General features: G+C 37.6%; 1 protein-coding gene across 1 annotated transcript in view; it reads left to right on the top strand.

Annotated features, from left to right (window-relative positions):
- Positions 1–425: 425 nt before the first annotated feature.
- The window catches only part of SMARCD1 (SWI/SNF related, matrix associated, actin dependent regulator of chromatin, subfamily d, member 1), a 1,197,111-nt gene continuing 1,183,878 nt past the window's right edge, over positions 426–13,658 (top strand). The window contains exon 1 of the mRNA XM_044083818.1: positions 426–637. Within this exon, the coding sequence (XP_043939753.1) occupies positions 446–637 (192 nt within the window). The 5' untranslated portion in view covers positions 426–445. The remainder of the gene's footprint in view (positions 638–13,658) is intronic.

Raw genomic sequence — 13,658 nt, 5'->3', positions numbered from 1 at the left:
CATGATGTATCTAGTATAGTATGTCTTTTTGTCTTCCTAGAATTTATACCTAATTCCTTTTTGTCTATTTTAAACCTTTTGGTGTGGTGGTAGTATGTTTTATAATTGGAGCTTTTCTCCTCGGGCCTCTGCTGAAAATGGAAATATATCCAGCTGGACTAGCCCGGTTAACAAATGTTAAATAAAATAAAAGTAATGCGATGATTGCACTTATTTACTGATTATAATCCCGCATTTTTCCACAAATTTGTCGATTTTATGAGGGGCAGAGTACAATGTTGACAGAAACACTTGAGCTAAGGTTTACAACATTATGCTAAACACTACTAAGTAACTTCTGCAGTACTATCACCATCTAGCACCTTGGTGGCGCAAGCAAGCCTGTTCGAGAGTCCCTATTACTTTCCTTCAGTTAGACTGTTTTGAGTGTTGTTGGCGGGGTAACATGGACTTTCGTATGTTTCCGGTTCCGGTCAATTGTTCAGTAACGAATATGGCGGCCAGAGCTGGTTTTCAGGCTATTAACAGTGGCGGTACAACCGGCTTAACGCCAGGGACTCCAGGTCCCCCAGTGCGAATGGGCCCGGCACCTAACCAAAACATGTACCGCTCTCCTATGCCAGGTCCTGTGTATCCGGTAAGGAGAAAAGCCTGCGGGATGTTGTACTTTTTGGGTCTGCAGTTGGATTTGCGCTTTGTCTGTATGGTATCAAGCCTGTATTTATGAAGATATTTTTATACAGAATTGGGGAAATTTGTGTGCTAGGGATGAACTTTTGTTTTAGTCTTTGAGGATAGTGTCGGTGAGCGGATAATGCGGATTGACCTGTTAATTGCCTTTGACACTTTATCACTAGACTAGTAAGTTAACTGTCCAGCTCTTGACACCCTTTGTAGTTGCTGCAAAGCTAGTTTCAGGTTTGTTGCTAGAGAAATAAGTATTTTGCTTGCAGGTGCTTTGTAAATGGATGCAATGGCTACTGTGGCTCATTATCTTAAATCTGACTGAAAATGTTTCATTTCTGTAGTTACATCTGAACTATTAAGAATTTAGCTTTTAACTGGTGTTTTTGTTTTGTTCCCCATACAGTGTTTGGTTTTCTCACAAATCGTTGAGGATTTTAGTTGGCTATGCTAGACAACAGTTTTACGCCTCTTATTGTTTAGAGAATGTATGTTAAATATTACTCTAACAAATATGTTTTGCATTATGATTGTCCATGATGTTGGCTTTGTCCGGAATTGTTGTACTACAGCAGTATTCGTTAATGTCTTTATGTATGTTGCACTATATTATTTTGCTAATTGGCCCATTTGCACTGCTTGTAATCCAGTTAATCTATGGACTAAATGACAGGTCAGGTAGGGTGAGAATTGAGGGGTTGTTCAGCCAAGGGCTGGGTTTGAGAGATTATGCATGCTCGTTTGACACCTTGCCATGAAAAAAAAAAACTGTGCATACGGTGGTTTAGAAGGCATGACAGACTGCCCACAGAGTTGTGCTTACTGGTCACATCTTAATGTCCCCAATGTAATGTGCCTGGAAATAACGGCATACTTACCGATTTCTTTCATCTGTAAAGGATCTAATATCCTTGGATTATCCAAAGATTTTATACCTGGTAAGAGTAAGTATGGAGGTGTTTAGCAGTGAAAACAGCTGTTTTTAGTTAGTATGGGGATAAGGGATTGAAAAAAATGGCAGTTCTGTAAGATGACTCAAGTACTTGAGTGCATCCTATTTTGTGGTGCATAATATTGTTTTATTTTGGAGAAGTAAACTGGTTCAAAGACCTGAGATGGTAAGACTAGAGTACTATAATATGTCAAGTGTAACTAATTCTGTAGTGACAATATATTGTAGGTGTCTTATATTGTAACATGTCTGTGTATATATAAGATAAAAAAACTGATTGTAATAATCCGTGATAGGTGATGTATACCATACACAGGGTAATAGTAATAATAAGAAAAGTCATTGTAGAAATGAAAAGAGTAGATTAGCACTGAAAAAATATGCAGTTAGCAAAGTAGAATAAGATGCATAGGATTTTCCTTTTTTGAGGCTGGAGGGGTAGCAGATACTAGCGCCGATGAGGGAGTGTGACAACTAAACTCATTTGAATTTGGCTTGGCATACCACTGGGGGTCTCCAGAGGGGAGTGTCTTGGTCAGTATGTGTGCAAATGGATGTGTGAATGTGTTTGTACGTGTGTGTGTGTTCACTATTCGGGCATTATTTCTTGTAGATTTGAACAGGTTTATTGACTGTAATGACAAATATAGTAGAGTGTTTAAAAATGTGTTGCCATCCATTTGTCTTCCCCACTCCCTTTGACTGTCCGGTATTGTAATATCTTGCAAGAGCAGATATGATGTTTTTTGGCATTCTGCTAAAAAAAAAAAAAAGTTACCATCGTCTTCTAATTAAAGAAAAAGGTAGCCTTTCTTTGACAAAGATGTATGGTGGAAGTGAAGTGTTAACATGTATGTTATTGGCAGCTTAACAGGTTTACCGATGTAGTAAGTAATGTTGGTATTGGCATGGTAATGTTAGAGAACTGTATTCTGTCTTTGCTCTTATTGCTTCCATGGCTGTAGTTTCATCTTTTATTTTTCTGCTGCGGGTTGTAATTTGGGACTTGACTTGTATAGATTGTACTGTGTTCTTTAAAGAATAAGCTCGAGCTAGCCAGTCACCCATGGTACTTGGAAGTGTTGCATATTTTGAGACCTCTTTGGCACATGTTTTTGTAAATGTGGCATGATTGACAGTCCCAGGTGTCATTATTAGCATTACTCTTGGATATTTGGCTCATCTGTCTGTAACTCTTATTTTTCTTGATAAATGGGGACAAGCTACTATAGTACATGTTCGCAAGATTAATAATACCAGCTTCTTGACCATAGATATCCTTATAGCTCATCTTTGCTACCATAGTCCCCATTTGTATGTGTGTATCAACACATTTACTTAACTTGAAAAAGAATTGTGTAACATATTGGGTAGTATCTGATTCACTGTGGAATCTTTAGGTTTATGTAGCATGATTCCCAAAGAAGAAAGGGCACTCAAAACTCTTAAGCCTGCTACCTAATGAAATGTGTGCATTCTTGCTGGTACGAGTATCTAAATTTGAAAATTACAGTTTCCTTGATTACACAGAGCCTTTGCCTATGTTAAATTGACTAAGCTGTGGTTCTCTTAACGGGGTCACTAGCTAAACAGCATTCTACTTCAGTGGTAGACCAGATAGCCAGTGGAGTTTTGAAGATCTTTCTCCCGAGATTTGTGCTACTTTGCATATTTATAAACTTGCTTACCTCTTGGAGTGAGTAATGAAGATTATCTCTGGTCAGTGCCGATCAAATTGCATAGCTTTAAAATTTGTCTATAGCAGTACCTTTGTGTGTAATCCTTTTTTTTTTTCTTAAATAACTTGCAGTTTGTTGTAAGTAAACAAATGCATGTTTTTGCAGTTAAGGGAGTAATTGGTATTCCCTAAACATGTGTAGATACAATTACATTGATAGCTCTATATAAAGTGTAAATATGAATCTGCAGTTAGTTTAACTTACCTTTGTAGTTATGTCAGTGTACTGAAAGAATACCAGCACAGTTTACAGAAACAAAAAAGGCCTCCGTTCCTTTGTTTCGGCATAAGAGAAGCTGTAGTTGTGAGTCTACTGCCCTGTATTTAGATTTGACTTCCACTTATAAGTCTGTCATCCCAAGAAAGAAAAGAACTTTAGGTAATTTTAAGTTGTATGTGCCATTTTATGCAGATGTTAAAATGTGAACACACACAGCTTAGTAGACCAAACTGCTTTCTAGTTTAAGAACAGCCTTATAAGGTACTCTGTGCTTTATTCCCACCTTAGTACTTTGAGCTCTGCCCCCCCCTCCCCCATAATAATTAGAATTTGTATTGGGATGGTGTTTTATTGACCTTTTTAGTTAACACTGTTGTCTTCTCTGGACTGGAACTTGATATTAACAAAATGACTATCCTTATCTTTTCTACCATAGGGTGGTCTTGTGGATTGGACAGTCTAAATTGGCTATAAGTGTGGAGTGTGTGGTGTAGAAGAAATACTGTGGCAGGGTTCGCCACCCGGCGGTGTAAACCTGGAATCAAGATGATTGTCACTGTTGTGTTACTCTGACCATGTGCAAAAATGGGGAAAAGGGGTTATGGATGGACATTGTAAACGAGCTTGTAATTAGGCCATATCAGTGACTGGTTCTCCCAGTAAAGTGCTGCCTTTGTTTTCCAACATTTTATGCACAGGTCATAGTGTCTCCCCTTTTTTACAGGAACACTTTTCTTCTAAGTATCTTAATTTATAAGCTGTTAAAACATGGTCACTCCTCCCTTAAGACTGAAACTGTCTTTACAAGACAGCTGTTATGTACTCAGAAGCACGCAACAGCAGTTTCTCTCTAGTACACCCTCCATTTAAAACTGTGGATGAGAGCCTTCTCTAGAGTGGAACCTGCCATGTAGAACTATCTGCATGCAGACATCAAAAATCTAGAAACAATGAGAAGCTTCAAATCTTCACTTAACGATCAGTTCTTTACTATATCTACTCGCAGCTGCTTTAGTGATTGGGGAATTTACCATCCCATATCATGAGTAGAATGCATAATGAACCTTTCTTAGCATCTTAATGTGGTATCGTGTATGCAAATATTTCACATATAATAGCAGTCTGTGTACTTATGATCGCACTGCATTTTTTGTGTGGTGTGCCCCCTGATGCACTCTTGCTGAATCTTTTTATGTTGCACTGTCTGCATTCAGTTGTACTGTGTTTTGTGTTTTGCTAGTCCTCATTTTATGTATAATGCTGATTTGAAAGACGGTGCTGTAATTTCTTTTTGAGCTCTGGTCATGGCTGAAAAGGGTAAATAGACCAGTCCACTTACCTAGTGAACAACTAGTTAGTTGGTAAGTAAGTAAATAAATATTGACTGTGAGGACCATTTTGCAGACTTATTGATCATCATTTTATTACCCAGTAGCTGTGTTTTTCATATTTTTTTTATGGTTTGATTGCTGTGTTGATTTGTCATTTAGAATTTTTGAACGCTATGCACGCCCTCCTTCAAGCTATTACTTTAGGGTCTCTTCTGTCTTTATTTTGAATTTTCATTTTTTGGTTCAGAACACTGACCTAACCTAGATTAAAGTGCTGCAGTGTTATGACGAATTTAAACACTTGAATTCTTTAAGACGTGTTTTGTTGTTTTCTAAAAAATGTAAAATGTTGAAGTATAGACAGCGGCTCCATTGACCTCTTCAGCTACCTGTTTGTAGGCCAGTTGCACCTGCTGCCATTTTGATTTCTGTTCTGGCAATTCCTAGTTCTCTTAATCAGCCTTTGTAATTATTTCAGACTGTGTGGTAATGCCATTGAGATTCTGCACCCCATTCTTTTATAATGTTGTAACATTAAAGTGACACTGTCTTTATTCATAAAAAAAAAAATCTTTTTTCCTGTTTAGCAGTTTTGGTAAAGTACACTCCCAACAACATTTCCAAAATGCCACTTTTAAATGATGCACCTGTACTTTACCACCTATACTTGCAGGTCTGTTTCCCTTAACTGCTAATACCTCTCTCTTTCTGTAAGAGCCACAGACAGAGAAGTAACATAGTTCACTTCTCCGGTTCTGTCATGCAAGATCAATTTGAGGCCAAAATTTCAAACTGACATTAATCTCATCCCACCTCATGAACTATGGTAGTCGTTTTAGTAATTGCAGTGTGTGTTCAAAGTAATCCTAATGTCATGCTGTGATCCTTTCAGATTATGTTTAGAACATTGCACGAAATGCCCAGGAAATAGTTCGACATCCATTTTATTGAAATAAAATAGCAGTACACCTTAATAGAAAGTATCCAAATAACGGTGAATAAAGTACAGTATAGAAATATTAACTGATCGGCACAGACATTGACACTTTTCATTGGAGGTGACTTAATACATAACAGTTAAGAGTAGTGCCCTTAAGTAAATTCATCTTTTTGACTTGGTAGATTACTTAAGAGAGCGTTGCTGATTTGTGAAGACTGATGGTTGTGTAAAACGTTTTAAAAGATAGATATCAGAATTCTGCAGAGGTTTGATCCTCAGTCTGATTTATGTACCCAACACATTTGATAGTGGGAAATAACTTAAATTGCAAACTCCCAAACAAATTTTAATATCTTAAACTGTACCTCTTGGATATATATTGTTAGTACATATTTGTTAACCAGAGATTTTTCTAAGTGCATGCTTACTCAGTTATTTACAGAGATATGAAAACATACATGTTTAATTGCATATTCAGCAATACAGATAATCTGTGCAACTTACAGTGCAAATGTTGGTCAGGTTTCATCTAATGTAATTTAACAGTTTGTAAGTTTTAAGTGTAAGTACGTATAGAAAAGTTGCTTATTTTCATAATTACTAATAACTAGCAGTATTTCCAGTATAGTATGATATAAACAAGCATTTTCAGTGAAATATCCTGTATCCCACATTGATGTTTCACACCATATACCATAATGAAATATGTCTGTTATGAAAATGTGAACGTAAATATGAATAAGTGGCAAACAAAGGTTAGCATTTCTACAGCAAGGCATCCCAGACTAATAATCTTGGTGTCAGTTTGTTAACTCTGCTCTTTCTAATACTGCCTGTTGGCGGGTAAGTCACTTAAAGAATCCAGATCCAGAAAAAGTTCTGGACACCATAAGGAGGTATGGGTGTGAACTGTAAGCAATACAAAAAGGTGTTTTAGGCTTGAGCGAGTTAAGTATGTACAAAGGGCATAGGTTTTAATTCACAATGTTTTATTCCCCTCTATACTGTTCCACACTGACTGTCAGAGCCGTAATTTTGATGTTGGCCATGACTATTTTTAATTATATAAATTTAAGGGTAATTAATTTCATATTCCGATGAAGTCCTGCTCATAAGGGGAAAGAGCACATGAAGTTTTATCGTATTGTACTCGGTTTATGGATTTTTATATTTGGAGTTGGTGTGTTCACCTCACGCGATTGTATTCAGTTGCTTCTTTTAGAGGTGGTGAGCGACTGACCCTTTTGGGTATCCTCATGGTGGTTAGTTTTACTTGGATACCTTGGTCATTTTTTGGATTTGTTGTAAGGAATTGCCTTTCAGAGAATTAAATGTTTGCCCTTGTACTCCATTGCATATAGGTTTTGAAGGGAGGAGTTGATTTTTATTTTATAAATATTTAATAAAAAAATTGTAATATCTGTAATTTTGTTAATTGACATGGTGGTGGAATGAGGAAGTACAGGAGAGTATACAGAGAAAGAGGTTGGCAAAGAAGTGGGATTGTCAGATGAAGAAAATAGACAGGAGTCTAAGGAGATGAGGTGCATGGCAAAGAGAGAGGTGGCGAAGGCTTAAGGATAAGGCATGTGAAGAGCTGTATGAAAGGTTAGACACTAAGGAGGGAGAAAAGGACCTGTACATGATTGGCTAGACAGAGGGACCGAGCTAGGAAAGAATGTGCAGCAAGTAAAGGTGATAAAGGATAATGAGGGAAACGTACTCACAAGCGAGGATGGTATGTTGAGGAGATGGAAAGAGTACTTTGAGGGGTTGATGAATGAAGAGAATGAGAGGGAGAGAAGGTTGGGTGATGTAGGGATAGTGAATCATGAAGTACAATGGATTAGCAAGGAGGAAGGTAAGGATAGCTATGAAGAGAATGAAGAATGGAAAGGCTGTTGGCCCAGATGACATACCCGTGGAAGCATGGAGGTGTTTAGGTGAAATGGCAGTGGAGTTTTTAACCAGATTGTTTAATGAAATCTTGGAAAGTGAGAGGATGCCTGAGGAATGGATTAAGTGTTTTGGTACCGATTTTTAAGAATAAGGGTGATGTGCAGAGCTGTAGTAACTACAGAGGGATAAAATTGATCAGTCACAGACTGAAGTTATGGGAAAGAGTAGTGGAAGCAAGGTTAAGAAGGGACGTGATGATTAGTGATCAGCAGTATGGTTTCATGCCAGGAAAGAGCACTACAGATGCGATCTTTGCTCTGAGAGTGTTGATGGAGAAGTACAGAGAATGTCGGAAGGAGTTGCATTGTGTTTTTGTAGACTTAGAGAAAGCATATGACAGGGTGCCTAGAGAGGAGTTGTGGTATTGTATGAGGAAGTCAGGGGTGTCAGAAAAGTACGTAAGAGTGGTACAGGATATGTATGAGGGTAGTGTGACAGCGGCGAGAGTGACGAATGCGTTTAAGGTGGGGTTACATCAAGGATCAGCTCTGAGTACTTTCTTATGTGCAGTGGTGATGGACAGGTTGACAGACGAGATCAGACAGGAGTTCCTGTGGACTATGATGTTTGCAGATGACATTGTGATCTGTAGTGAGAGTAGGGAACAGGTGGAGGAGACCCGGGAGAGATGCAGATATGCTCTAGAGAGAAGAGGAATGAAGGTCAGCAGGACTAAGACAGAATATGTGTGTGTGAATGAGAGGGAGGATAGAGGAATGGTGAGGATGCAAGGAGTAGAGGTGGTGAAGGTGGATGAATTTAAATACTTGGGATCAATAGTTCAGAGTAACGGTGAGTGTGGAAGAGAGGTGAAGAAGAGAGTACAGGCAGGATGGAGTGGGTGGAGAAGAGTGCCGAGTGATTTGTGACAGACGAGTACCTGTAAGAGTGAAAGGGAAGGTCTACAAGAGGGTAGTGAGACCAGCTATGTTATATGGGTTGGAGACAGTGGCATTGACAAAAAGGCAGGAGTTTGAGCTGGATGTGGCAGAATTAAAGATGTTAAGATTTGCACTGGGTGTGATGAGGGTGGACAGGATTAGGAATAAGTATATTAGAGGGTCAGCCCGGGTTGGAAGGTTTGGAGACAAAGCCAGAGAGGCACGATTATGTTGGTTTGGACGTGCTGGGAGGGATGCTGAGTATACTGGGGAAAAAGATGCTAAGGATGAAGCTACCAGGTAACAGGAAAAGAGGAAGGCCTACGATAAGGTTTATGGATGTGGTGAGAGGACATGTAGGTGGTTGGTGTGACTGAGCAATATGCAGAGGACAGGAAGAAATGGAAACGGGTGATCTGCTGTGGCGACCCCTAACGGGAACAGCCGAAAGAAGATGATGAATTTTGTTAATTTAAATACTAGGAATAATTTTAGTTTGGTAGCCTATTGCTAATTTAAGTTAAAAAGTGTTTTTTCCCTTGACAGCAGGTGAGATTTGGAATTCATTACACTGAGATGGGATTACCCGATAAGCTAAAACTTTTTAAGAAACTGTTGGATTGCTGGTTTTTGTTTTTTTGTTTTTTTTTTTCAAATGTAAATTATGAATCTGTGACAGTAATGAAGCAAACCCTAAAATGGCCTGCATAGGGAAGAGGTTTGTTAGTAAAATTGATCAATTTGTCCTATATATCTTCAAAATGTATCATTGCAAAGGCATTGTAACATGTTACTGATTGCTACCTATCAAGCAAAAGGAAAGAAGTATTGAAAGGAGAAGAATGTGGAATGCTGTTTTGACAATCTGGGGATTAATATTTTGAAATTAGAGTTTGCTTTGCATAATTTGAAGTATAATGTGCAGTAGACTTCTTAAAATCTGGCATAAATTAAATCTAGTAGTATCTATACAAAGTTTGGTGTTGGACTCTAGCTGTAATATAGAAGTTTATTAATGCATTGACATTGAACTCTTAAATATTTTTTAATATATTTATTGACTGAGCAAACGGAATACATAATAGCATTCATGTCTATATGTTTGTAATGGGATATTTAGTGGTGATTTGGAGGAGAAAAGACTAAGACTGACTAGTGTGTTATGGTTTTGATTTCCACATATTTGGAGTACATTCATGGAAAGCCTTCTCTAGTTGTAGTGTAACGTGAAGAGTGGCCCTTTGTAGGAAGATGAGATTTTGCCGTCTGTTTTATAAGGAGATGAACAGGGGTGGGCAGAAATTAAGCTGCCATAGTTTGTAGGTGGTGCTGGCAAATAAGTTGGCTGTAAGATTGATGGAAAGACTATGGGGAGGGAAGTAGATGGCAGTGCTGTGTCCATGTGTAAGCTTAATTGATCAACAGACTTCAAGTTGGAGTGTTTGAGTTGCCTGAAATATTGCTTTATCCTTAGAAATAAAAGCAATACCAAATTATAGGCCGCAGTGGTGCAACAGTTAGCATCGTCACCTCACAGCAAGAGGTTCTTTGGTTTGATTCTCGGCTGGACCGCCTTCTGTGCAGAGTCTGCATGTCCTCCCCGCAGTAGAGTGAATTTAAAGACATGCAGGTAGGTGTGCCATCTTTGAAGGTTGGGCACCGGGCTGGCAACTCGACACTATAAAAATTCACTCGCAATCGTTAGTGGACTGAGTTCCACTGTGGCAACACCTAACTGGGAAAAGCCGAAAGAAGACCAAATTTACACTCTGCTTTCCTTCGCCTGACTAGCTGTTTTGATGTATTAGTTTGTCAGTCACGCATTACTTAACAAAGGTGTCCGTTTTCACATCTTCTGTTCCGTTCTACTACTTTGAATGTTTAATCTACTTTTCACTACTTTTCTATTGAAGAAAATGTAAAACTTTCAAGGAAAAGGTTTTACAAGCTTGGAATACGCACAGATGAGAGTAATTTGGTTAAACAGCACTGCAGACCATCTAAAAACTTGTAGACTTGTATGCAATAACATTGAGTTTTTCCTCTTGCTTTAGTTACAATGTTTGGGTCATGTCAGGTTGTGTCTCCATTGAGGTTTGGGTGCTTACAAAGACTGCAAAACAAAATCCCACTGGTATGGCAGACCCCATTACTGCAGCTTTGGGATATAAGAAATTGAGAAATGTTGATGCAACAGTAATGCAGAAAGTATTGGAATATGATACAGAATAAATTTTTTCGGTAATGGGTGGAATGCCTGTTTTTAACCAGTATCTGAACTATGTGAATTAAGTGGTAAAGGAAACTAGTTGAAATATGCTGCTGTGCTTGGTATAAATCTTTTTATTGGCTAGGATGAAGGATATTGGTACATACTTAGGACAAAGTGAAAGGGCTGTTTTGGCTTGTTCAAAGATTGATCTTGGGAGTTGTCATTTCATTTTGAATGTGGTTCTGTCATTAGTAACTTTTGATATTTTTAACTCACTTTTTTTGACCACTTTGTGAATTTAACAGCTGTTTTTCAGCTTTGTGCTGCATAGGGGGAAAATCCGCAGTGAGAAATTTATCCTTGGAACTGAACAATGTAAACAATATTTCAATAATTTAATCGTGTATGGTCATAGTCCAAAAACTAAAGCATTTCACTTGAAAGTGACCTTTAGGAGGTCACATTTAATTTGCTAGGTGTTGATCTGTTTCTTCCAAGTCTCTGAATATGATTTCCAGGTGGAGGTTTGTGTGTGTGTGTTTCAAGAAATAGGATTTATACTTGTCTTTCAATTACTATTTTGGGGGAGGCAGTGTTTTAAATTTATTCTGTGATTACCTGCTTTTAGCATTTTAAGGTCTTGGAGGAGTCTGATTATCCTGGCATGAAATGACAGCAAGACGGGAAACAAATCGTGGATAGGACTGCAATTTGTTTTTATTTTGCACTGGGGAGGCATGGCCAAAATGTGCTCTAACAGCGGCTTTCTTCAGCTCTTCCACGTCACCTTATTTATGACAGGATTTTTTTAATTTCAAACAATCCTAATAAGATTTTTCATACACTAATTGATATATTTTTTCCTGTCAAAAGAATCTCAAAATATTTATCTTATAACCCGGCTGTGAAGATGAGCTTCTCCAAGACCAATTCTCAAGAATCTACATTCAGAAAAGAACTACTGTCTTTGCTTTCAAATATTCAGGAGTTATCTATAAAAATGGATAAAATGGACTCAAAACTGGATAACTTTAAGGGAAGTACTCAAAACGGATGGAGATTATTCCTGAAGACTTACAGCAACAGAAATCTCAGATCGCTAGAATTGAACAAGCTCTAAATGACATGAATGGTAGATTACAAGAAGGAGAAAACTATATTGAATTATTATTGAAACAGAATACTTCAATCTAAAATTTATCTAGAAAACAGGTCGTGCAGAAATATCGTCAGAATCTTTGGACTATCGGATAACATTGAAGGTAATAAATATGTTAACTTGGTTACCTAAAGTATTTAATCTTTCGGAAGCTGTGTCCTGTGGCATCAAAAGACTGCACAGATCCCTAGTTTCTTCTATGATTAATACATCTCTGCTAAATCTGTAGTAGTCCTTTCCACCCAGGGCAAAGAATTGGTCCTTTAAAACAGCATGGTCCAAGATACCTATCAAAATAAAGGACAACATTATCCGTTTTGATGACTACTCACCTGCTGTAATTGCTAAAAGGAAACTTTTTTTGCCTTTGATAAAAGAACTAAAAAACTGTCAAGTAAAATCCCATCTCTTATTTCCGGCTAGACTGAAGTTATTCTTGCAAGATGGTCCCAAAATCTTCGATGAATTGGATTCAGCTGTGACTTATATCGAAACCAATAAAATACTTGACAAAATAGAGAATATAGAATGGGCTACCTCACTGAGAGTTGCAGATAATAATACATGGAAGTCTCCAGGTAAAAAGTGTTCTCTCTAACTCGTCTTGTTTTCTAGTTTTACTCCTTTGGGGAAATGTTGTGAGTTCCTGTCACACTCTGGATGTTATGTCTTAACTCCTGGGACTCCTACTTAAAAATATTTTAAAATACTATTGCTTTATTATTATGCACAGTAAGTATTTTTGAAAAACGTCAAAATGATTGTTTGCTTTTTGGCAAGTTTGGTTTATTTACAATTGTTATTACTGCTTGTTGCAGTGTAATTAATTATATTTTGGTAGATGGTGACTGTGTACCGGTTGACATTATTCGTAGTGGTTGAGCGACTTGGTTTTAAATGTATGTGAAGGCTCTTGGTGTCTCTCGTTGCCACAGTCAGCTCGAAACCTACCAAGTTACTCGCAATCAAAAACTCGATTACTTTTCCCACTGGAATCACTTTTCCCTTTTTTTTCTTTGATTTCTTGCACGAGATTGTTGGCCATGAGTCGTCTAGCTGCCTGACAGGTTTCCTTGGTCCTGTAGATGTGCAACTTTACAGGAAATAAACTCTGAACTCTAACCTGTCAACTGCACTTAAAAAAGAACACTGTAACGATGAATCTACCCACGTACGGATTCACAGTAAAGTTATATTTTCAGTATGTATTACCTACTGTCTTGTATTTAAACTGGACTATATTATGTTTTTGTTTTAACTTAAAAAATGTTTAACACACTATACATAATTTTTAATTTTTGAGGGAAGTACATTTCTAGAACATGGATTGTATCAGTATTATAAAACTGTAAGATATCACTGAAACTGGTCCTTTAGTCCAGTGTAGTGAGTTTTTTTTTTTTTTTTCAAATTCCATTCACAATCATGTTTCTTCTTATTTATTAGTTAATGTAGTTTGCTTTATTGACTATTACATACCTAGGATATGTTTTGTTTCTGTATAGATAAAGGAAAACCCTTGTAAAGGAATCATTGTAATGACCAAATGTTTCAGTTGCTGATGCTTCACATTCAGAACTGT

Source organism: Protopterus annectens, chromosome 9.part0, assembly GCF_019279795.1.
Source record: "Protopterus annectens isolate FY-2018-M chromosome 9.part0, PAN1.0, whole genome shotgun sequence".
Lineage (NCBI taxonomy): Eukaryota > Metazoa > Chordata > Ceratodontiformes > Protopteridae > Protopterus > Protopterus annectens.
The sequence above is the reverse complement of the archived record's forward strand: the minus strand, read 5'-3'. Positions and strand labels throughout refer to the sequence as shown.